General features: G+C 39.1%; 1 protein-coding gene across 1 annotated transcript in view; it reads right to left on the minus strand.

Moving 5' to 3' along the window:
• Nucleotides 1–19,313, minus strand: part of BEGAIN (brain enriched guanylate kinase associated) — a 149,056-nt gene extending 129,743 nt beyond the window's left edge. The window contains exon 1 of the mRNA XM_050974833.1: nucleotides 18,570–19,313. Within this exon, the coding sequence (XP_050830790.1) occupies nucleotides 18,570–19,313 (744 nt within the window). The remainder of the gene's footprint in view (nucleotides 1–18,569) is intronic.
• Nucleotides 19,314–24,554: the final 5,241 nt, after the last annotated feature.

Raw genomic sequence — 24,554 nt, forward strand, 5'->3', positions numbered from 1 at the left:
TCTGCCAAATGCTTTGTAGTGAAGTAGAAGGAATTTTAGGGCTGAGAATCTGCCTGAGACATTAATCAGGGATAGGTGGGTCGATAAACAGTAAAGCATACAAGCACCTACAAGATATGTAGGGGCAAATGGCTTTCTGAGTGGATAAACAGAAAAAGTTACAGGGAGAACTTCAGAGTAGAGAATTATCATCTGATACAGGTGTACATTTCTTCTTCAAACAGTGAAGGCATGAGAAACTCAAGTAAGAGAACCAGAGAAAGGATTATCCCTAGTGTGGCAGAATACAGAATCCATTTAACAAAAAAATTATATGAAGCAAAAAATAAAAAGGGAATGAGGTAATTAACTAAAATAGGGAAGAGTTAAAAAAAACATATCTAGTAACAAATGGAAAAGATAAGGCTTAGCAGACAAAATTTTGGTATATTATATTATGGCATTTTTGAAGTCAGCTTACCAAGAGACTTTTTTCACTAGCACTGTAGGAACATGTCAGAGCCAACCAAAGAAAGCCCTTCCTGTGATATCTTTTACATCCGGGAAAGGATCTAAGTTTACAGGCTGAAATTCTGGCTCCATTGATCTCCTGTGTGATTTTTGCTGTTTGATGCAACTGTTTCCAGAATTCCCTTCAACAGGTATATTCCTCTAAGGATAGAGAATTCACTTTTACTTCCAGTTTGGTATTAGTATTTATCAGTGAGAAGATGACATCATTCTTCTCTCTCTGAAACCAAAGGGAATAGCAGGGATTTGCCTGTAAGCCTGTACTTCAGACATCACTAGGAAAGGGCTGTTGGGATCATCTCCTCTTCAAGGCTGCAGTGAGGCCAGTCTGGCATGCTGGCTAGGACTACAAAGCCAAATGAACCCTCTGAAAGAAATATTTTGTGTTGCCAGGTCATTATTTCAAAAAGAAAAGCTGCTTTTTTTCCTCTTTAGAGCAATAACTGACAGACATGAAATGAGCTAGTCAAGTTTTATAGGGAGAATTCATACTTTTTATTACACCAGTTGGTACATTTCTGAAAAGCAAAGAGAAAAGCCATGACATCATTGAAACTTTATCTGGGAGAAACAAAGGTTTAAACACAGTCTTCATTGTTGTTGCTTTTTTTCCCCAGGTGTATCACTTGGCCAATAGAATTTCTCTTGTTCTGCAAGCATTGTCTGCTTTATCCTTATAATATGAAAGCTAGAATAACTCTGCAAAAATATGTGGCATGGATTTATATCCTTCCATATTTTTCTACCACTGTATACAGTTGAATTTAGCTTGGTGATGGCCTAAGCACTCCCCTCCTTCCTAGTTTTCCACATCAATGATCTCCAGAGTTGCACTTTGGAATTCAATGTTCCTGGTATCGTGGCATCTAAACTAAAAGTCCTGCCCCTAATGTTTCACAAGAAAATGAATGAAGTGACGTGGTGAGTGATTGGGGAAGAACTCATAAATAGGAACTAACTTTCAAATTCCTGCCAGGTAGAATTTGGATTATGCCTTGCTGCCTGGGGATTTATATACCTTCAGATGAATGTCTAACTTCATTCTGATTCCTACTGATCTTTTCAGACCTTCAGGTTGTTTTGTGACAATAAGCTCCACATGCAACTTACTCTATTTAAAAATCACTTTTGATCAGTTTTGATCTTATTGCCTTTCTGTGTCATTTAAGTCTTTCATTCTTGCATTATGAAAGCAAGAAAATGGAAAGCATTTGAAATGAAAATGGAGCACCTGACAATCATTTTTCTACCCTTGGCTTTGTATATGTTTCTCATAAGGATAATGTGTGCTTTTTGCTGTCTCTTCCTAAAGCAGTCTTAACTTTTAGTTCATCTTTCTTAGGAGCTTTATTTCTTTCTGCTTGTTGTTGGCAAGGTGATGATCAGAATTCTTTTCTGTATTCTAGAACACAGTTATATTGTCAGAAAAATTAATTTTTTCCTGCCTGTGTAATGTTATAGCTACAGCAGCATTCAGCAGATCTTACTACTCGGTTTTCCATGAGGGTTTTTTGTTCCTGTCTTTTCCCCCACAATAAATTTAAACTTGTCACCATGCACACTTGGATTGTCAGTATTGAACTTTGCCTTGTGCTCTGTCTTCTTCCAGATCTGTTAGTTCTCCTTGAAAGCTTTTATCTACTGATTTTTCTTAATAAGTTTGTGCATCTTTAAGGGGCTTTTCCTTCACTTTTTGTCTACTTTTCCTACATGATTGCAAAAGTATGACTGAACAGTCCCCATTATGTTTAGCCTTTAACTTTTATTAACCTTTTTGAGCATTTAGCCTTAAAATTTCTTTTTCTTAGTTTGATTTGAATGACAAAAAAAAATTCTCTGACTTCATTCAGCTGGTACACACCTCCCTGGGACCTAGCAAATGTGGTGTATGTAATCTTTTATGACTTTAAAAAGCCTCTGAGAAGGAAGAACTGGAGAATTACACACCAGTCAGCCTTGCCACTGGTCTGGAATAGCCATGGAGCATATATTCTTTGAATCCATTTCCACACAGGTGAGTTTCTTCAGTCACATGATAATTGTGTCTTCATTCAATGGCAGCCTGGAAGTTTTCCAGTCTTTCTAAGGCTGATCTTGCTTTACTCTGGGCACAGGGGTGAATATACCTTTTTAAAGTTCCATCCCATTTAAGTTTCAAATCCAAGGTTATGTTAGATTATCTTCAGCTAAACAAAACTCCTCAGTAGCCTCTGTTTTATGGTCTCCTGGTCTAAAAGCATGACCTTAGCTTCCTAGGCCTGGGTGTATAATTTTATCATTTACTATTTAAATGTTCTTTCAATAAGTTAGAAGTGAGATCACTCTGTCCTGATATAATTGTTTATCACACTATGAATGTTTGCATTAACCATGAATTAATCATGAAAGGTTTTCCTTGCTATCACCAATGAAAAGGCTTAATACTCTTAGACCTGATTTTTCAGATCCTTGTAAGGTGATTTCCTTTGAAGAAAACTCTCTAAAGAGTATTTAGTCTGTTTTGTATGCACTGCAAAAGTGTTTTATTGCCATAGTATAGCTCCATACAGTTTTCAAATGAAAGCATCATGTCATATTAAATCAAATACCTGTAAAAGACTGGTACAGCTGTTCTTTTAAATTCACCAGTCCTTCAGGGAACTTTGGCCAGAATGTAAAGCTGACACTGTCTATAGGGATGACAACATAACAGTACTTCTTATCAGAGTGATGACATTTTATAGAACTTTGAAATCACCCAGTTTAATTATTTCCTTCCAACCTGCTGTGATTATGCAAGACTCAAACTGAGAAATCAGCTGTTACAATTATTTAGCATCATAGGCTGAGACTCAGGCTCTGTGAGGACTAAGCAATGCCTTCTTTTGGGGGTGTCCTTTGGAACTTGCTGCTAAGATTGGGACTTGACTGAAGCACATTGTACTTCCTTCTGCACTGGGCAGCTGTGTTTTGTTTTCCTTCCCATTAAAAGATTGACAGGACAGTGGTAGTAGAGGTAATACAAACCAGAGTCTCAAATGTTACAGAATCAGGATTACTGGCCACTGGAATGCTGCAAGCCTACTTGGCTTCCAAGCTAACCAGCTCACAAGTGATGAGGTTCCAGAGAAACATCACCATTTTTGCCCTGGGAATCAGTCCCAAAGATATTCCCTCTCACCTCCAAGCAGCACCTGTCACATACATCTCATCCAGTTTGGGAATACATCCCAAAGAATGTGGAAAAGTTGTGACTCCAAGCACAGGTGAGTACTTTCCTGCCTGTGTTGGTTTCATTGCCTGACATGCCAGGATCACACTCCCTCACAGTGTTTGCAAGATTAGGTTCTCAAGCCCTACTGCTTTGCCTTTGACTTCACATCTCAGTAATGAGTGGTTCCGCAGTGGCTATAATGCATGATACATTGACAATAACAGCACGTGTATCATTAGACTTCCTACTTGCAGTATTTGTCATAATCCTTAAATCACATTCTTTACAAATAAATAAAACCCAGCAATAGATAATTTCAGGCTTTTATGTCAGAAGTGCACAAAAACCTATAGTTCTTTCAGCACTTGGGTTTGGCTTTTTTCCCTGAGTTCTCTTTTAATATTTTGAGAGGTAAAGCATTAATATAGAACTGTGTCATGGCTGTCAGTTAACTTTTAATGTATTTTAATAGAGAGAGGTAGGAATGCATCACTGAATAAAAAGAATTTATTTGAAGAACCATAGGCTCAAGGTGAATGTGCAACACCCCATTGCACCAGTGGTAAATAAAAAATGAAGAAATATTAAAGAGAAGCAGAGCTGTGAAAAAGGTCTGCTAGTTCAGGTATTTGGGGAATACAGATGACAATTGGAAAAGATTTTAATGGTGCACCAACATCTCTGAAGGCAATGGATGACAATGCAAAGCAAGATAATAAAAAGGTAGATTTATTTCTCACAGTAACAAGTTCTGCTGCACTTCTACTTAAATTAACAGTTTGCAGTTAATACAGACACAGTAATTTAACTGCAAAACTGCATTACAGGTGTTTGAGTGCTGCACTTGACATAGAAATGTAAGGTATTTTTAGTTCTGAGCTATAAAAGGAAAGTGCAAATACAGAAAGTCTGTGACTGAACTAAGTCTGAACCACAACAGCTTTGCAGGCTGCCAGTCCTGCCAATTCTGTCTGTCAGAAAAGGCACTGACTGCTGGAAGACTCAGGACAAGCCTGAGACAGGACAGCAACATTTGCCATGGCATGCAGTCATTCTGCATAGATCAGAGTTTTCTGGGCTTGACAGTGCATTGACATTCTACATGGACCTACTTTAATTTATCAGTAGCAATAGGTTGCCCAGGGAGTTTGGAGAGTTATCATCCCTGGAGGGTTCCAGAGGTATCTGGATGTGGTGCTGGGTGTGAGGTTTAGTGGTTTTAGGGGTTACAGGGCCAGTGATGAGTTAATGGATGGACTGGATGATCTTAAAGGTCTCTTCCAACTTTGATGATCCCATGGTTTTATGATTCCATTATATTTTTTTTTTGCATCCACCCCAACTGGGGTTACATAAGTACAAAAGAATAATTGAATAATTTCTTCAGGGAGAGAAACTTAGATGGTACACAAAGGTGTTAATCTGTTCATAGATTTAGATGCCCTTAAAAAGACCAAGGAAGACAGCATAAAATATTTATTTTTACACATCTAACACCTTTGTTGGAAAATCCTGTTATACTTGATGCTCTAGAAATTTCCCTAAATAACACATTAGTGCTATTGCTAAGGTTTACAGAGTTGATGCCCTAATCTGGAAGAAAATAATGAAGTTGTGTGATCATAGGGTGTAAGCAACTTTGGAAACAACCAGTCATACTGGTCTGGAGCAAAAATTATCTACTGCAATGCAGAAATTTTCCTTTCAACAAGCTGAAGCAATTGAGAAGCTCATCATTCCCTAGTTACCTTAGAGGGACATATTCATGTTTCTGTAAAATTCAGTTAAGATTAGGAGGTTCATAAGCTATGCTAAGCGTGAAATAATAAAAAGATATTAGTGACACAATTCAGTGTCAATCTATGTGCTCTAGCAAAAAAAGGAAGGTGTGCAGTCATTTGTGGAAACAGGTAATTCTTTTGGTGAATGTCTAATTTAGTTGACCTGGGAATGAGGCATGCAGAACTGCCCACTGGAAAAGGACTGCTCACTATAAATAATTTAGGAAACCGAGGAATGAAATAAACATATGTTTATTTTATATGAGTATCAGGGCAGTAAGCACAATATTCTGCTGTCCCTCAGTGCCTCAAGAGGAACTCCAGCAATGCCAGACCTTTACCTTGCTGGCCAGACTGCCCACAATGTTCACAGACTATTCCGAGTTGGAATGAACCCATCAGGGTCATCGAGTCCAACTCCTGGCCCTGCACAGGATACCCCAAAGGTCACACGAGATGCCTGAGAGCGTTGCCCAAACACTCTGATGGGCTTGGTGCTGTGTCTGCTTCCATGGGGAGCCAAATTCTTAGTTGTTTTCTCTCAGATATAAAGATTGTATGATATTCTAACACTCATCATAATGTAATTATCTATTTAATTATCTATATAATTATCTATTCCAGGAAAAGATCCCATGTTTTCAGTTGCAGGCTACATCTTAAAAGTTTTTAACAAAAACCAAAGCAAGGCATAAACACTTCAAAATAGCAAGAACAGAAACATTCCTAAATATCATAGATTTGATAAGTACTACAAGGGACTAGGAAAAATTTCCAGCATATATTAGAATAAGGATTCCTCATTTTTCTAAGGATGTTTTTGCAACACATCCATTTTATGAGAGGATCTTGAAACACTAAACAAACTGATTAAGAGTTATTTTTATTTTGCAGCTGGAGAAACTGAGGAACTGCCAAATTTGACCCTTACCCAAAGCTACACAATAAAGCAGTGGAGACGATTGTAAGAAAAGCCAGTTTTATTCCCCATAAATCTGTATCTAAATTTACCTACATTTTACCACAATGTTTATCTGTAAGTAATTGTTGGCACAAGAAGTAACAATCATTGGAACAGCTGTGGTGTTAACAATTGTTGTTCCACAGAAAATAAGGATTTAAAGGGCGTTTGTTAGCCAGTTCATCCTACAAATTACAGCACTGCATATGGATCTTTTATAAATTCCATTATAGCTTAGAGGACACATACTAATATTTATTATAGCCATTAGGCTTCATAATTTTGAGAAATGTAAAATCAAGGTATTGATCTGTAGTACTAAAATAACTGAGTTACTAGAAGAGTTACCTCTTGTTTTTCTTCTGATGATGGAAGTTCATTAAGAGTGGAAAATACTTAATCCCTGCTTGTCATGATGTTTAGCTAATTATTGTGTTATTGAATAGCTACTCAGCCAGAAAGGTTCATTTGTTTCTTCCTTCTCAACTGGAAGAACTTGAAAGCTTATGCAATGGGAAAGTGAAAGCTGAAACTTTCTTCTCAGCGTCCCACTCTTTATTACTCAGATTTCCCAACATGGGAGAGAGATGTTTTTCCTTGAAGGAAGGAAGGAAGGAACATTTAAGATGTGAATGAATGCAAGAAAAGCAGGAAACCAACCAGAGCTGTCAATACACAATTTATAGAGCTGCAACACTGCTGGGGTAATATCAGTCAGAGATGCAATCACCTGTAAGAGGAATTCCTGCAGACCTGAGCTCAGAAATGACACATTAGCTATGTTAGAACCCAACATTTGTTCTGATGGCCTGGTGGTTGAAGAACAAAGCCTCTTTCCTTCCTGGGTTGCTTCCTGCAAGGTTAGTTTCTACACTCCAGAACTATTATGAGCAATATGATACAAAAAAAGCTGCCAGTAGCTTGTGAGTGGAACAGTCTCACTTCTTTCTGCCCTTGCCTATTTCCAACATAAATAAACGCATAAATAATAATTTGCCAACAGCTTCCCTCCTGCTGTAGGGAAATGTTTCATGTTTGGTTGGAATAATTACACGGCATTTTGTTATTTTCTACTACCATATGCTTCTTTTCTGCTCTGTATTTGCTACTCCTCAGACCAGCTCCCGATTTTGCAGTACTGGGAGTTGAATGGCAGATTGGTTGTGGAAGGTGTGTAGAGAAAGGGGAAGGGGGGAAGATCTTACACACTTCCACCTTAATGCTGGAAGAAATTGGGGCTGCAAAGGTCTGCTTTTGTAGCTATCAATGAAGTAAAAAGCCATTTATTTTAACTGGGGACTGAGTGGCTCAACAAAAGAGCCAAACTAATTTTGTTTTAATTATTTATTGTGTTCCAATTCTCATGGCTGATTCTGTTTTAATTGTATTTTTAATTAACTGCATTGATTACAATGGACTGTACACTTCCCTCATGGAACTGCTGACTGGTTTAGCTTCCATTTTGTTTTACTCCAACATCACAAAAGGAAGCAAGAGAAGACAGGTTTATCCAGGGAAAAGGAAGGGTCTTTTCTGCATTTTGCTGGTGAATATGGGCACTTATGAAGTTAATTTTAGGAGGATTTTGTTAGCAATTTGTTACTCCATGAGTAACTCTGGTTTTGCATGGGTAGCAATATGGTGGTTCTGTTTCCTCCTTCTGATAACTGGGCAATATTTTATCTTCTGCTGCTGCTTGGGGATTGGCTGGGTGGGAGTGGCAAGAGACAAGTTCTTGGCACAGCACTGCCTCCATCTCTGCTCCGCTGGCATCCCATTGTGGGGCTGGGGACTGCCCTGGCTCTGCCAGGTCAGCTGGGGGCACCGGGGGCAGCTCCGGCCCCGTGCCCTGGGCACCTTCCTGTGTCACCAAGTTCTGCTCGTGCCCTCTGGCCTCTCACTGCTGCTCCTCTGAATATCCTGCTCTCTTACCAGTATTCCCAGTTTTCCCCTTTCAAGACTATGAATCAGCCCTGAGTCTCCAGAAATAGGATGTGTCTGGTGCTCTCCGTGCTCCCGCAGCACCGCGCAGCATCGCAAGCAGAGTGACGGTCTGGCTGGCTGCTGGAGAAATAAGTGGTTGTGAACCAGGTTCTGAATCCTCAACAGCTGCTCATTTTAGCCATGCTCACACAGCGAGTTTCTGTTACTACAGTTATCCAGGGAATAGCTGTTCTTTGGGGGAAATATCTCTTCATTTTTAAGAGAGCAAGTGAACAGGCCTGGTATTTAGTCCTCATCCTCTTTTGTTTAAAATGCTCTCTCTATCCAAGCAGGGAGCAGAGGGCTGAGACTGCCATATCCCTGATCATTCTTGCCCAGCTAACATCAAATATTAATGCAAACAGCTCACAAGCTCCACAGATACAGATGTGATTTGAATAATTTTAGTTTGTCTTTGCAGGTATTGAATTTACTGTCAGAAATTGAGAGCTGTTGGCCAACAGTGCCACAAGAGAAGGCTCTGCAGACTACAGTCTGGGAGCTGGTTGCTCAGCAAGAGGTGCTCCAACACTGGTGTATCCAGCTCCCTTGGGTTCTTTCAAAGTTAAGTTCTGAAGAAGGTTTGGAAATTCCCTTTTGGTAGTGAAAAAGGGAAGGGAGTGGGATGTAGATACACTGCTGATTTGAGGCATGGAGAAAACAGTGGGATCTTTAAACAATTTCTGTCCATTCTAGGTACTGAAAAAGTGTGACACAGAAAAAAAACACTTGAAGGCTTTTCAACTGGGAGTGAATTTCAATACAGGAAAGGTTTCTTTAAACTTGATAAGTAGCTGCTTACTTTTGGGAAATCAGCATTTTTGGAATTTCAAAAGCATCCTCTCAAGAGTATTACACAGGGGCATAAACACACTACTGTAGTTTCCAGCTCAGATAAAGGAGCAGAATTGCATGTTTTATTTACTCTCTGTTGATAGAAAGCAATGGTACCTCAAAAGAAAGGCACTGCTTGCAAATAGCAAATAGTTTTGGTACCCCTGAGACCCTGGTCACAACTAAGGATCACAAACTTATTTCTCAATAAGATTTTCCAATCAGTTTTGCCTCTACCTTTTAATATGTCCCCCCTTTATCTTCCCAGCTTAATTTTGAGAATATCATGTTTTAAACTGAAGATTTATGGCATCTACTTCTTCCTTATTCACAAGATGTCTTTTCCTGTAACCTAAACCTCCTGGCACTGAAGAGTTTCATCTAAGAAGGTCAAATTTAAGCTGCTTTGCAAAGACGAAGTTGTTGAAACAAATGCTTGAGCTAGTCTGTGAAAATACCATTTTTTTGAGCTTTATGAAAAAATATGTATTTTATAAATATAAAATTGGTTCCCAAATGTGATCCTGCTTCTCCTTATCTGACCTGAGGTCAAAACCAGAAGTTCCTGATATTCTGAGACATGAGTCATGCTGTTGAAGCAGCTAGACTTAATTTATAGGACCCACATTTTATATAAAATCCTTTTCAACCACCCCATAATTCATAAAAGTTTATTTTCTTTGAATTTGTTGGGATCAAAGTTTTAATGCAATGTTTTCTGATGGGAGATGAAAACCCATGGCTCACCAAAGCAGCTTTGGCAGATTAATGTAATTCTGATTCCCTCTTTTCTGTCCCCAAAATGCTTGCTGTGGTGGGTTCATATTAATAAGTAAACTTTTATTTTACTCCAGTTAGATGTCAGAACACAGTGGGAGTGCTGGAGCAAAGTTACATCTATGTTTCTATTAATTGCATGCAGTACATCACTGAGCAGAATTTTAATAGATCTGAAAACCTTGCAATGATTGGGGGAAAATATCAGTCCCTCACAACTGAAAATTAAATCAGAGCAACCTCTGGCTCTGGGCAATGCCTTGCACTTTAATCTTTTCTTGGTAGAGTTCAGAGACTTCCACTATGTGGAGCAGGAAAATCCCTATGTTGAGTATGGCATGAGGCTGTGTGAGAGAGTCACTGCACACCCAGTCTTTGCTTTCATGATCTACCACAGCCATGCTATGGCAGGGCAAAACCCCACATTTTGCAAACATGACAAACACAGGCTGCTGGATGAAGGAAGAAATGAAAAATGAGTTGAAGCACCTTTAAATTCTTTGTCATAAATAACACTTGTAGACCAAAGCTGGACCAGAGAAGAGAGATTATTAATATTTTCTGCCTCTTGCTCTTTCACCTTCCCTTGCCTGGCTTTGCAGTTTTCAGGCATCTCTGCTTATGGTAATTGTCTTAAGGCTTAATTGTTGTAGCTTCCATTACTCTGAAAGTACCATTTCTTTCTAAAGGCATCCAAAGACAAAGAGTACAATCGAGGAGTGTTTTTCAAACTCAAAGGAAGGGGAAAATTCATGTTAACAAAAATCACTGGAAAAGGAACACTAAACATTTCTGATTACAAATTTTGCTTTCCTGTTACATGCGCTAAACTATCCTGAAATCAATGTGAACTGCATGGGCTCAGATTTTTCTCTGAGTAGCTGCCCCCGTGAAGAAAAATAGCAGCTTTGGCTGGAAAATTATTTTGTTTTGTGTTTTTAGCTCTGAATCCTGTGCAGAAATTCACCATTTTAATATTGGTTTTCTTTCCTTTCTACAAATATCTCCTTCCTGACTCACTCGCTGCTCCCCTACTCTAAAAAAGGAGGGGTAGAAAGGCAGAAAACAGAGGACAACTGAATTAAAAACCCTAACTATAAAAATTCAGGCTTCATGATGAAACAATTTCATTGCAAACACATTCTTGTTATTAGGAAGCAGCTCAGACTGTCTATTTCAGCCTGTCTTGAATAAATAGCTTATTCTTTTGACCACTGGCTTATAGTTGTCTATGCTCTGTGAAGAAGATTTTGATCTAATTTGTATTTGATGAGCTGGGAAGCTGTAAATGACCACGTGCGTCATCTCGGGAGCGTTGTGGCTTTGTGCAGCGCTCGACGAGACGGAGGCTCTGTGAGTGACCCAACGGAGGAGTTTTGGAGCAGGCAAGGAGAACTCTCTAAACGCCATCTGCTCGTTCTGGTGCTTGTAAAACGATGTCACATCTGCTGCTCTAAAAACATTATGCTGATCTCTCCTGCAGTACAGGGCAGCTGGGCTCCTCAGCTCTGGGAAAAGGAGTCAGCGCCACAGTACTGGGACAAGAGGTGTTAACTGTGGATGGGATTGCACATGGCCCGTTCGGCTTCCACATCTTGTGACCAAACCATAAACACCATGGTAAAAAAACGAAATTAAAGAGAGGATCCAGAACTCTGCATTTAGCTGATGAAGCTGGTTAAATACTTTGGCTGTTAGTCTCTTGCCCCAGCTTGGCTGCTGCTGGTACAGCTAATACTAGTGCATGCTTCAAGCCCAACATGGCTAAGTCTTCTCAGAGATTGAGATATATTTGAGATAGCTTGATTGGTGGAAAATGAGATTTGTCTTTGATTTCAGATGAAATGAGCTCAGAAGGTACTACCATTTCCTTTGGCTATCAGGTTTTATTGCTTAGACTATTTGGCTGCCTAACACTTATGAGGTGTTATAAAGCTAATTTACCTACCCTGGAAGCTCCAGGTGTACACACTGGTGTATACTTTTACAATACTACTTATTAATACTATACCCAGAGTGATCATTTCATAATAGTGGTGTATAGGAAAGCAGTGTTGGTATCAGAGGAGAGAGGTTATAATGATGCAATAGAAATCCTTGGAAGTACCAAGGAACAGCAGCCCCAGATAATTAAAGATTTAGTATTTGGCTTTCCACACCCACATGCAATTGTTAGGACCTGAGATTCTTTTACAGTATTGCCAGACACAGGGACTGTTTTCAGGAATCTGCAGATGCAAGAAAAATAACAGAGCAAAGTTCTTAAGGTGTGTGTTGCTTGCAGTTCAGTAGCTATGCTCACTTCATATAATAATGAGTTTAAACTAGTAAGTCTTAAAATTGTTGTATTTGCCTGGTATCTCTGAATGATGAAAAGAAGTGAACACCATCTTCTGTCAATCAAGATTATGTTAAAGGAATTAAACCATCTATTTTAATACCCATTTTGAGAAAAAAGATTAGGCTACTGGTGACCTGATGGTCACCTCCAATTTGCAAAGCAGAGGGGAACAAACTGTGCAGTGTCATGTGGAATACCATGGCAAGAGAGAGGCCAGGATGTCAGGAAAGGTGGCCATATGACATTTTCCACTGCTGTATGGGACTCATAAAAGGCCCTAATGATATGCTCTGGTGTGTAGATCTCATGCTAAAGAGCTGAAGCATCTGGTGTAGTTCACTTTCTTACTCTCCTCTGATAACCTAGAGATACCACAGCTTCACTATATCAGCTATTGAGGGTAGTTCTTCATTGATCCACCTGTCTGAAAGAGCAGGAACAGACCAGAAAATAGGACACTGGAAGACTTTTCAAGTGTTTGGCTGCTGGCTTGATCACTGACTGAGGCAAAGCACCTCATTACCCTTTCCTTCTGGTCCCACCTCTTGCTATTTATTTTTTAGCATATTGGATGCATGAGTCAGTGAAACAATATATACTTTCCATTATAATGTATTTGAACCCAAATCTTACTTGTAAACATCACTGTACTGTAAATAGAAATGAAAGATTTGGTATTCATCCAAGAACAAAGCAAATGCCTATTTTTACATCATGATGGCAGGTTGGAAGGGCTGAAAGAGGACTCAAAACCTTGTACAAAGGAGCTTTGACCTAGAGCAACAAAATTTTGTCTGCACTTTCAGCAAGATTCTCTTAGTACTCAGGTGCCCTAGAAAATGAGAACCTAGAAACTGCCCTAGAAACTTTCCTTTAGAATGGGAGATTGGTGGCATTGTCTACTGCTGTGGAATTCTACCACAGCTTTTGCATGACAGTCTTCCTCTATTCTTGCAGATTCTCTAGTTTTCTCAGAGTATTCTGAGTTGGAAGGGAACCACAAGGATCTTTGAGTTCAACTCTTAGGAGAATGGCCCATGTGGGGATCAAACCCCTTCATGCCTGTGAAGTTCAGGTGTGTGAGGCTGTGATTTCTAAGGATGCTTGTGCACCTTCAGGAAGCCATCTCTGTGCTCAGACATTTGTCTTGTGAGAGAGCCTACAATGAACAGTAGGAATCCTCATGTACAACAAATAGTAATAAAGAAGAAATTAATATAATTTTCCTTGTTTGTGTTAATGTCTTTGAGACTGTGCTTCAGTGGCTACCTACAGGGTTCCTTAGGAATTCAGCAGCCTACCTGGATTAGAGATAAACAAGAATCTTTGAATCCTCTCAATATCCTATATAAATGTCTACTCTGGTTATATTTCTTCTTTATAATAGCAATTGTCATAATGACTTCTTGTGAGAGGAACGAAAAAGGATGTTATTCTACCTTGCACTTCATTCATCTGCATTTTATAAAGATGTCATCCTTTGTAGCAGGCAATTGCCCCCTTCTCTTTCAAGGGCTATAGAAATTAAATCCTTTAGGGCATACATTGCTTGAAATCAGAGTAAGAATGAATACTTTGTTTTCAGCTGGTTTTGCTAAGGCTAAAGGAGGGAATTGAATTGCCTCTATGGGGTCAAAGTTTGGCCCTTGAGACTAAATCACACAGGAGGGAGTATGACAGCACAGTGACTTTCCAGGTGGCTGAAGCACCAGTCTGAGCCAGGTGATGTCTGGGAAGTAAGCAATTGTCATTGCATCTATCTTCACTGGTGCAGCTTTGCAGGTCCAGTAAATTATTCCCAGACTTGAAGTTCAGCAAAGTGAAATGCAAAGCCCTACACCTGGATCAGAGAAATCCCAGGCACACCTGCAGGCTGGGCAGAGAACGGATTGAGAGCAGCCCTGTGAGAAAGGCTTGGGAATGATGGTTGATAAAAACTCAATATGAGTAGCAGTGTGCTCACAGCCCAGAAAAATAACCATGTCCTGAGCTGCATCCAGAGGAGTGTTGGCAGCAGGTCAAGGAGGAGATTCTGCTCCTCTCTTCTGCCCTTGTGGAACCCCACCAGAATGCTGCATCCAGCTCTGGTGTGCCCATAAGAATAACATAGAACTGTTGGAGCAAGTCCAGAGGGGGGCATGAAGATGAAAAAAGGACTGGGGCACCTTTTTCTACAAAGATAGGCTGGGGACACTGGGGCTGTTTAGCCTGGAGAAGAGAAGGTTGCATGGAGAGCTCACAGCAACCTTGCAGCAAGTGAAGGGGCTACAGGAAAGCTGGAGAGGGGCTCATTGTGAACTGCAGTGATAGTTCAAGGAATACAGGGCACAAAAAAAAAGAGTGGAAATTTATTTTGGATATTAGGAAGAACTTCTTCACTGTGAGGGTAGTGAGACATTGGAGCAGGTTGCCCAGGGAGGCTCTCAATGCCCCAACCCTGGCAGTGTTTAAGGCCTGGTTGGGCAAGGTTTTGAGCAATGTGGTTTAGTGAAAGGTGTCCCTGCCCATGGTGGGGGGATTGGGACTAGATGGCCTTTAAGGTCCTTTCCACTCCTTGTCATTCTTAGCTCAGTTGGTCAGAGCCTGGTGCTAATAATGCCAAGGTTACAGGTTTGATCCCTGTGTGAGGCTTCACTTAAGAGCTGGACTTGATAATCCTAGTGGATCCCTTCAAACACAGAATATTCTGTGATCAAATATACTGGGGTGTCTAGGGAATGATTATGAGGAGTATATGGTTCCATAAGCATGGTAAATCCATGTGGACAACGGCCAGGTTTCTGCCTCTCACCACCCTCATTATTCCATCTTAGTTTACAGTATGTAAAATCTTAACTTCCAAAATGTAGAAGTGGCATTATCCCAACCCAAGCTTATTTTCTAAGATGGCCTCTGCAGATTAGTAAGTCATTTGTATTGATCAGGTTTGCTTGTATTTATTTTGTGTGATAAAAATAAATGTTCTTAGATGAGACCTGCACAATTCCTTAGGTTGTGTATACATATAATTACAGTGGTGAGGTCAAAAATTGTTTCTAAGACCTCTTGCCCACAGAATGTGTAATACCAGCAGTTAAATGTAAGATGGAAAGATACAGCTCTTCTAAAAAAGAAATTGATTTCCTATGACCAAGAAATGTTGTGTCTAATGTTGTGTTATGTGGTTCCTTGTGTAGGTAAAAGTAGGTATGTAAAAATGAGACATAGCAGGAAATTTGATCCTCATTCATGTATTCCTGAAGTTACTGAAATCTAATTTTCAGGTTGATTCAAATCCTAAGGTGCTGCAGACTTACACAGGTCTGAAGTCACACTCCTGTATGATTATTTAAGAATTAAATTTTAACTTGTATTTTCTTCCTGGAACAGTAATAGTGGTATATAAAGCTTTCCTGAAGGTACTGGTTACTTGGAACAAATGTATTTGAGATAAAATATGTATTAAAGACACAGGCTAATCTCCTTTCATATCTGGTTTTCTTTGAAACATACCCTAAGAAAAAAATATGTATTATTTGGATCTATCCACATTTCTCTCTGTATTGATCTGTCTCTGACAAGCATGTCTTTCCAGTTCTTAGAAACTTTCCATTGTGTACAACCCTCTTCAGACATTTCCTGCATTTTTCAGCCCACTGAACTGGTCATATCATTTCAGTCTGGAAGTATGACATAGTCTCAAATTGCACACCTTCTACTACATTGGTGTGGATTCAGAGGTTTGCTTTAATTTAATTAAGCATTTTCTTTTCCTGATTGTTTGTCCAGTGCCTTCAAATTTGGATCAATACATAGAAATGAAAACTTTTTTCATCCTGCTGGCCAGGTTACTAAAATATGTATACCACACCAAGGTCATGTCCATCATATTTTGGAATTGCTTTCTACCTATCACAATTCTCTTAAACTTCAGTCACACAATGAAGCATCTTTTTTTTTTTTTTTTCTGCTAGTTGTCCAGAAATTCCTCTGCATAACTCTTCAATGACTGTTGATTTTTTGGTGAGATTTCATTTCAGCAGCTGCTGTTTGCAAACAAGTAAACACTTGCTGCAGAAATGGAACATTTTGACCAGTTCTGAGAAGTCTAAAAGTTGAAAATCACTTTAGTGTGTCTGGATCCAATCAACAGTAGTACAGAGGCAGTTGTGGACACCTCAGGGGTCTTCAAAAAACATAGTAGACAGGAGATAATGTCACAGCATTCATCTTCTGAGTCACACTTTTTTTTATTAGGTGCAGCTTTTTGAACCTCAAGCTTTCAGGCACGTTCTTTCATGCTCTTCAGGATGCATTATTATACCTCTACTCTCCAGTTTTTATATTTAAATCAATGTAATCTTATAATTTCTTTCTCTCAGAGATTATCTTCTGCACACGAATAATAACTTGGAAACTAAAACATGGAACAGTTAAGCAATGTTCTCTGTGAGCATTCAAATGAACATTACATAACCAAGAACTTTTAAAGTATCTTTACAATAGTGACACCCAAGGCTGTACAGTTATCCTTTTGCTCCTTGCTAGGCATGCTTCATGTGAGAACTTGGCACTAAATAAATTAGACTAAAGTCAAAGTTTTTGCATGTAGGAGACATAAATCTGTAGCTGAGGCTGAGCATGTTTTGCTCTTGTATTTTGCCCTGCCACTCCTTTATTTTCCCATGTTGAGCTCTGCAGTTGGAGGCATTGTTTGTTGAGGTAAAATGTCAGGTATCTACTGTGTTTAATTTAAATGACTAGGCTTAGAGCAGACTGATGCTTCAGCTGGAGCAGGCTGATGCCTACACCAACTGTGTGGAATTACAGAGCACTGGCAGTGCTCAGTCAGTCAGCACTCAATCGGTTGGAAGTTTCAATCTGTACATATAATCAAGTCCACTGGAAAAGATGCTCTGACAGATGCTTAATTGAAATTTGAAAATAGCATATCCTGCCATGGGCTCAGACTGAAGCCTCTTCAGCCCTTTGTAGGACAGCTCTCATTGTGGAGCTGTGACAAAACGTAGTGTGCAAATTCTCTGTTTCCTTACCTTTCATTTCTTCTCCTTCCAGATATGTTTGATAGGTGGCAATTAAAAAATATCCAAGGACATAAAAACCTAAGCTCAGGTTGCTGAAGTTTGAATAAAATTCTTAAGACTGGGATGCTTTCCTATTTGCTGCAGTCCTCTGTGAAATGAAATAACTTTTTGTTTCTTTGTTTTTAAACTTGAATAGACTTTTTAAAGAATAATGCAGTTGTAATAGCTCCCAGTTTAGCAACATCCGTGTACATGTGTATAGTCTTAGGCAATAGTTCCTGGACCTTTATTGTTGTAGTGGAATTGCAAATACTACTCTGGAGACATACTAACATATTATATCAGGGCAAGGTTTGGCAGTTCAGGATTCCAGACTGTGCCATGCTAGCAAACAACAGCAATTTCCCTTTGCTCTACTTCACAGGCATAAATACCTCTTCCTCATCCAAAAAAAGAATCTCATAAGAAAAAAATTAAAAACATAAATATTTTTTACCAGACCATAGAAGAAGAAAGCTTCAGCCTTTTTGGTGTTTTTTTTTTTTTTTCAATTCTTACGGTTTTGTGGTTGCTTGGGTTGTTTTTAGCACATCAAAATAGAAATTATCAACTGATATGTATTAATGTATTAACTGATATGTATAATTCCAGACACAAAAACATTAGCAACACTTTTGGGATGTCAGAGCCCTCAGTAGTACTTAAACACACTAACTGAGCATTCTTGTTTGGTGTAGAGATGTCTGAGCAAGTTCTAAACTAGTGACCCTGAATACCTGAATGGTCTGTCACAGTGCAGTGACAGACAGTCTCTTCCCCCTTTTCTGAGGATGCCTTGACTACTCATATCAGGCTGACTTGGTTGTACACATGCTTCATTGCAGTGCAAGAATAACCTTCTTGCTTGATCTTGCAAAGCTATCTTCCAGACATCATACTAAAAGGATTATGGAATTTTATTCTGTTTTTCCTTCCTCCCATACCTTCTACAGCTGGTTTCTTGAGCTACTAAAAATAAACATTCCCTCTTTGTTCCCACCCTGGAGAAAAAATTGGACACATGATAAGAGCCCACCCAGGAAGAGAGAAACACTTTTCAAATAATCATGCTAATGCATAAGTACTTGTCATATATCACCCAAAGAAAATATTTGAGAGAGCTCACCATGCTTGTACTTCTAGGAAGAGATGCAGATTTTGTGGCTGGCATTCCTTTGCTTTGAGAAATCATAATTTCTACTGGCAAGCCAGGTCTTGTCCTGCATGAGACACCATTATCAAATGACCTGAGAGAGGGACTTGTATCCAGGGACAACGATTTCTCTAATTTGTGTGGTCGTGCTCCAGCCACGATGTCGTCACCTCTCAGAGTCTCTAGGTCTGCTTCTTCATGGGTCTTCCCATCTAGAATGTTTTCTTTCCAGTTTTCAGGAGACTTTATCTTAATTTGAAAATCATCTAGGCTTCTCACGCTGGATGGAAAGGTATTTTTCAGTTTAGCCGCTCGGTATGCCCTCAGGCTCATGGGATCAAGCACTCTGAAAGTAACTTCATTAATAAATTGAGAGAATTTGAGTTTAGCTTCAATTTTTTCTTCCACAACAGACAATGAACTTGATGATCCTTGACTCACCAAGCTCAAGTCAGATGTAGAGGAGCTGCTTTTCTTGTGGGTCTTCTTCTGCCTCTGGAGCTTTTGGCTTGTGTTTCCCACTTCTGCAGGGTACAGGGAAGAGTGTTCCAGTCCGTGAGTTTTTTCACCCCCTTTCTGACAGTGCTTTGATCGATGGGGTCGATAGCCTTCATCCTTATTTTTGCTTTTAACAAAGCTTTTAGCTTCTGACCTTGTGCTGCCCTGTAACTCAAAGCTGTCCTCACTGGAGCTGCAGCGTTTTGAGTAACTGCTCATTGTCAGATCTCCAGAGAGGCTCCTCTCTGCATCAGATCCTGCTCCTGGTGCACATGCAGCGGTGCATGCACTGCATGCTCTTTCTTCATTCACCCTGCCACCCCCCTCTTGCTTGGCTGGTCTTCCAGGCACAGCACCCTCTGGCTTAACTGGGGAAATGGAGCCTTTCGACAGCAACTCCATTTACTTTAGCGTCTGTGTGTCAAATACTGGCACTGAAAGAGGGATTCCCATAAATCTTCTAAGACAAAAGGCTTGTCTTTGGAAAGCATAACCATGCACCCACCACATTTTGTCCCATATGCACCCCAAATCATGAATATGTTTCATCATTAATTCAATAGCAAATTCCCATCATTTTAATTAACCATACTGATGAACAGAATCTATAGGACATGCAAATTTTCCAGGGTATTGAGTGCTCGGTGGATGAGCATGGGCTTTCATTGATCCAAAGCAACATATGATATATTCCTGTTTGTTGAACTGGAAATCAATCTACCATGATGTAGATCAATTCTCACTAAGTAAAGTCTGGGTTGGTTCTGTTTCAGGGCTTTTTAAAATCCAATAGTAGAGAAGGTCATGCTATATTGTTCTAAAGCTACTAGTGTTTGCTGTTCTATTAAAAATGTTAGTGACAAATCTGCTAGATCTGCTAGAAAAGCAAACCAAACGTGATTCACACGTTCTACCTGCTTGTTTTTTGCCATAGCTTTAATTCTAAAATAATTTTTAAAGGTTATTGCAAAGCAAGGTGCAATATTACAACATTGTCAATGAGCTTGGAGTAGTAAAGATAAGTTTTTTCAGTACTGTGTATGTAAAGTTCTTCTCATTTTTCACTGTCTTTATAGACAGGCAAGTCTGAACTGTGAAGTGAAGAACTTCTGGTTTTGTTTGTATATGCAGGAACCTAAGGACTAGTTTAAGTGAGATTAAAGACTCTAGTCTGACTTTATAATCAGCGTCAATATTTGTAGTGTCCCAACGATGTGTTGCCACAGGAAACGACCAGAGGAATGGCTGAATGATAAGTTTGGAAGGTGTTTTTTTTTGGTGTTTTTTTTTTTTTTTTAATGTTCTCCTCCTTTTAGCTTAAGGGTGAAAGGAAGTGATTGAAGTGATTTACCCTGACCCCTTTTTGTGTGTGGGGATTCCAGGCTCTCTGCTACATCACTGTCAAATGCCCAGGCGAGGAAGAGAAGATAAGGAGAGAGAAGTCAGAGAAGAGAAGAGAAGATAAATAGAAGAGAAGAGAAGACCGCAGCCTCTCCGCTCCTCTCCTGGCCCGCCTCGATCCTCTACTCTCCTGCGATCCTCGCCTCCCTCCGCCCTCATCCTCCCTCTGCCTTCCTAACTCCTCTCCGCAATCCATCCTCTCCGTCTCTCCATGCCCCTACGCTCCTCTACCTCGCCTCTCCTGCCCATCGCCTCGACTCTCCCTCGCGCTCCGCTACCTCCTCTCCGATCCCTCCTGACTCTCTCCTTCCTGCTCCCTTCTGCTCATCCCTCCCCTCCTACCTCTCCTCGTCTCGCCTCTCCTCTCCTTCCCCCGCCGCCACCTGCTTACCCCCCCCCCGACCTCCGCTTCACCTACTCCCTCACCTCTCCCCTTTACTCGCCTCCCTACTCATGCATAGCTGACAGGTCAACAAGAGCTTGAGCTGAAATGTAGTTACATGGGCTTTTGAAGCAGACATTTAGGTCCCTCATTACAAGGCACTTTACTTACTGCCTAGAATTTATTGTCTCCACTTTGGTAATTCCAACACTCATTTAAATCATAGTTCATAAAAGCTGCTGAAGTGTTGCAAATCTCTCAAATTAACATAGTAAGTACATTAATTTTGCAAATAACAGGGGAACATGAAGATCCTTTTAACACATCAGAAATCAATTGCTTTTACTGGAATTACTTTTTGAAATGCTTCCATTTTTCTGTGGGACTGTGCCATTCCATTGCATGCATGCTACAAACATTATCCTGATCACAGAGATAATGTGAATAAAAATGCATAAATCTTGCTCACACTGTCTTGTTTTAGAAGAATTTATGCCTCTCTCACTTGAATGTGAATGCTAACACTCTAAAGGGCTGGCAAATGCTTTCAATTGTCAACAAAAAGATTTTCATGACCTTTTCAATGCAGTCAGGGAACAATACAACACTACTCTCTTCTGCAAAGCCAGAATTCAGGGGTTTTTCAGCAGGTACAATACAGACTTGTACGAACTTAATGTAACTCTTGAAGCAAAAAGGATTCTGAAATACATTGGATCTATGCTAATCTATCTTAGGTCTTTTGCCTTCCAGATCCATTAGAGTTTGGCAAAGTGTGAGTTCTGCAGTTTTAATGGACTTTATTAATGATGCCTGCTTCAGAAACAGAGAAAGCCTCACTGTTGAGCCAGAACCTGTAATGACTTGTACCTATTTGGACAAGAGCTTTTTTATTCATGAGAGACTGGGCTCCTTCGTACGTGAATAGAGCTATGTTAACTACAAGCATAAATTCAGCTATCCGTAGCTTATGTGCAAATTTTGAGCTATGAATTTAAAAAGTCAGTGTTACAGCCAGTAAAAATGGATCATATAATTCTCTTTTATTGTCAGAAAAGAGCTCTTTTGTTCAGAGAGACGTTATTTGCATAGCAGTAAAATATATGTATAGGTATAGATATAGATAAATGGTTACAGGTAATTTAGGTAAGGTACATAACATTTGTGGGTGTCATACTGCTTATACTACTGCTTCTCTTTTTTCAGGTGATTTCTGCTTAATAACTCAAAACATATGACACAGACACACCTGATTATTAAGAAAAAAATTATCCACAGCTGCAAAATGGAAAATAATTCTTCTTTCTTAAATGATACAGATCTTTTCACATCAATCACTTTGAATCTTGGTTAGAACAAATGCTATCAAAGTTTGTAACAGTAACTATTCAGTGCTCTCTCTTAAGTAAATTCACCAAAACATTCTCTAGAGACTAGCAGAACAGCAGAAATTCTTTCCATTATGTGTACAAATAGAGAATATGACTATTAAAACAAAACATGGTTTCAAATCTGAATGTTTGATATCTTGAACTTTTTAATAATTGAAGCTCATGATTTATTTTCCATATGTTAAGCAACTTATTTTTTGAAGTGTTTAAGCTCTTTTGTTTTATATATTTAAATTGCTTTGAAGACATTCTGGATATAGGTAATTTCCTATTCCAATGCAAGCAGGTGTGTCTGTGAATAGCAATACTTTACTGCAGTAGTTTGGGCTGTACTCTTGAAATAAATAACTTCAGAGAGCTCAAATTCTTCTGTTATGTATTACCACAACATGCCTCAGCTAGGTGGATGCTTGCCAGATTACTAAATTCTTCTCAAGCAGTCAGATTAACATTAAAATAAACTTAAGAGAAAAAGTTATGCATTAATTTTGCCTACTCTAGAAATGGTGGGCACCATTGTTGGAATAAAACAGCATGTCTGTGCAAATCAAGTGAAAACTGTCTGACCTAAGTGACAGACTTCACTGTAAATATGATTGGTCTTTATCAGCAGCTCTGCCACTGTCTAGTTTGCTGGCCTTTGATCAACACCTACACTTTGGTCTGCAGCTGCCATTAACTGGCTTTTAAATTAAGAAGGGACTGTATTCCTTAAATTAGGAAAGGACTGTGTTTTTCTGTGCATTTCTGTGATACCCAATCTTGCATAATGTGACCCTGATCAAGGGGACATCCATCTCCAGATACCAAGACTCACTCTCAAGTGAAACATTTCTAGGGACACAAGTGGATCCAGTTTGTAATTTTGTGTGTTGCAATGGCTAAGATGCTCTATTCCACTTTAGTGTTGATATAAGAACATAAATGGAGTGATACTGATCCTTTCCTGGTAAACTGACTGTTGAATCTGGAACACTTATAAAGGAATGATAGTTAAGATCACAGATTAAATCAGACTTTCATAATGACTTAGTACTGCATTTGACAAGATTGAAGCATTCAGGAATTTGTCTAGTAGACTTGTTCCTCAGGAAAACATCAGTATTTTTTTAAATTTAGGCTTCTTTATGGTCTGAGTGTCATTTTAGAAAGACAATATTAGAAACCTGCATATTTTGTATAAACATGGAACATAACAGAGTTGCCTGCAAATATGACTTGATGCAATGGAATATTTCTGCAGACTATTGACTGAAGATTCTAAATTAAAAGCTGCATTTTGGGGGAATTAAAAAGGAAAAAACAACTTAAGTCCACCCTCCCTTTTAAATAACATCCATGTTTTTTAATCTTCAGGAGATGTTAACTTTTGCTAATTGTATTAAAAGCAAGTAAAGCTATCTTGTATCTGCTGCAGGATGTTGTTATGACAACAAGAAGTTTTTTTGTGTAGAGCTCTGGAAGATATGATCATTTTTGGGCCAAAGTAGACAATATTCAACAATTTTAGTACTAAGTTTTTCTGTATCTAAAAGAATGTATTGATACATGAACAAGAATATCTTCGGCAGATTATCTGCAATAAAAAACCCAAATATGTATAAAGGTTTTTCACATTTTGAGATTAGAAACTTTTAAGTTATTATTAAAACAAAAAAGTAAATTTGATTTTTAAACTGTATTGAGGCTTATTTTAATTGCAAATAAGTTTTGTTCCAGAGCCTTTTAGAGTCAGTGAGTAGACTCCAAGATTTTGGATGAATAATAACACTGTTGTCTGTGCTGCTCCTGCTGAAGCAAAGAATGAGTTTTCCATTATAGTGGTGTGTATTTCTTGTGTTTGTGTTCCTCGTTCTCATTCAACTTTTCAACTATTCAGAAATATTGCCTAAGCACCAGATTCAAACTCACTGGTATTTGTAAGAATGGCATTCAGTTCAAAGTTCTCAGTTTGCCCTAAAGATATGTACATCCCTCAGCAGATACTCCACTCTTAAAATAGCTATATCCCAACTCTCCCAGTGCCCATTCTTGCTCAGATGTACTCTTCCCCCTGCCTTAAATGAAAATTTCATCACATCTTATCCAGTCCTCTTCGCACTTAATGCAGTTAATTTTGAAGTGTTTTATGGACCTCTCAGTTTTGCACTTCAGTTTACCCCTTTTAATAATACAGGTGTTCCTCTCTGGGATTTCTTCCAACAGATGGTTTCCTTTTCTCTTTTTTTCTGTAATGGTTGTCAAATACAAATTTGCTTTTAATATAAGGTTGCCTACACCACTTTC

This window comes from Serinus canaria, chromosome 5 (genome assembly GCF_022539315.1).
Source record: "Serinus canaria isolate serCan28SL12 chromosome 5, serCan2020, whole genome shotgun sequence".
NCBI lineage: Eukaryota > Metazoa > Chordata > Aves > Passeriformes > Fringillidae > Serinus > Serinus canaria.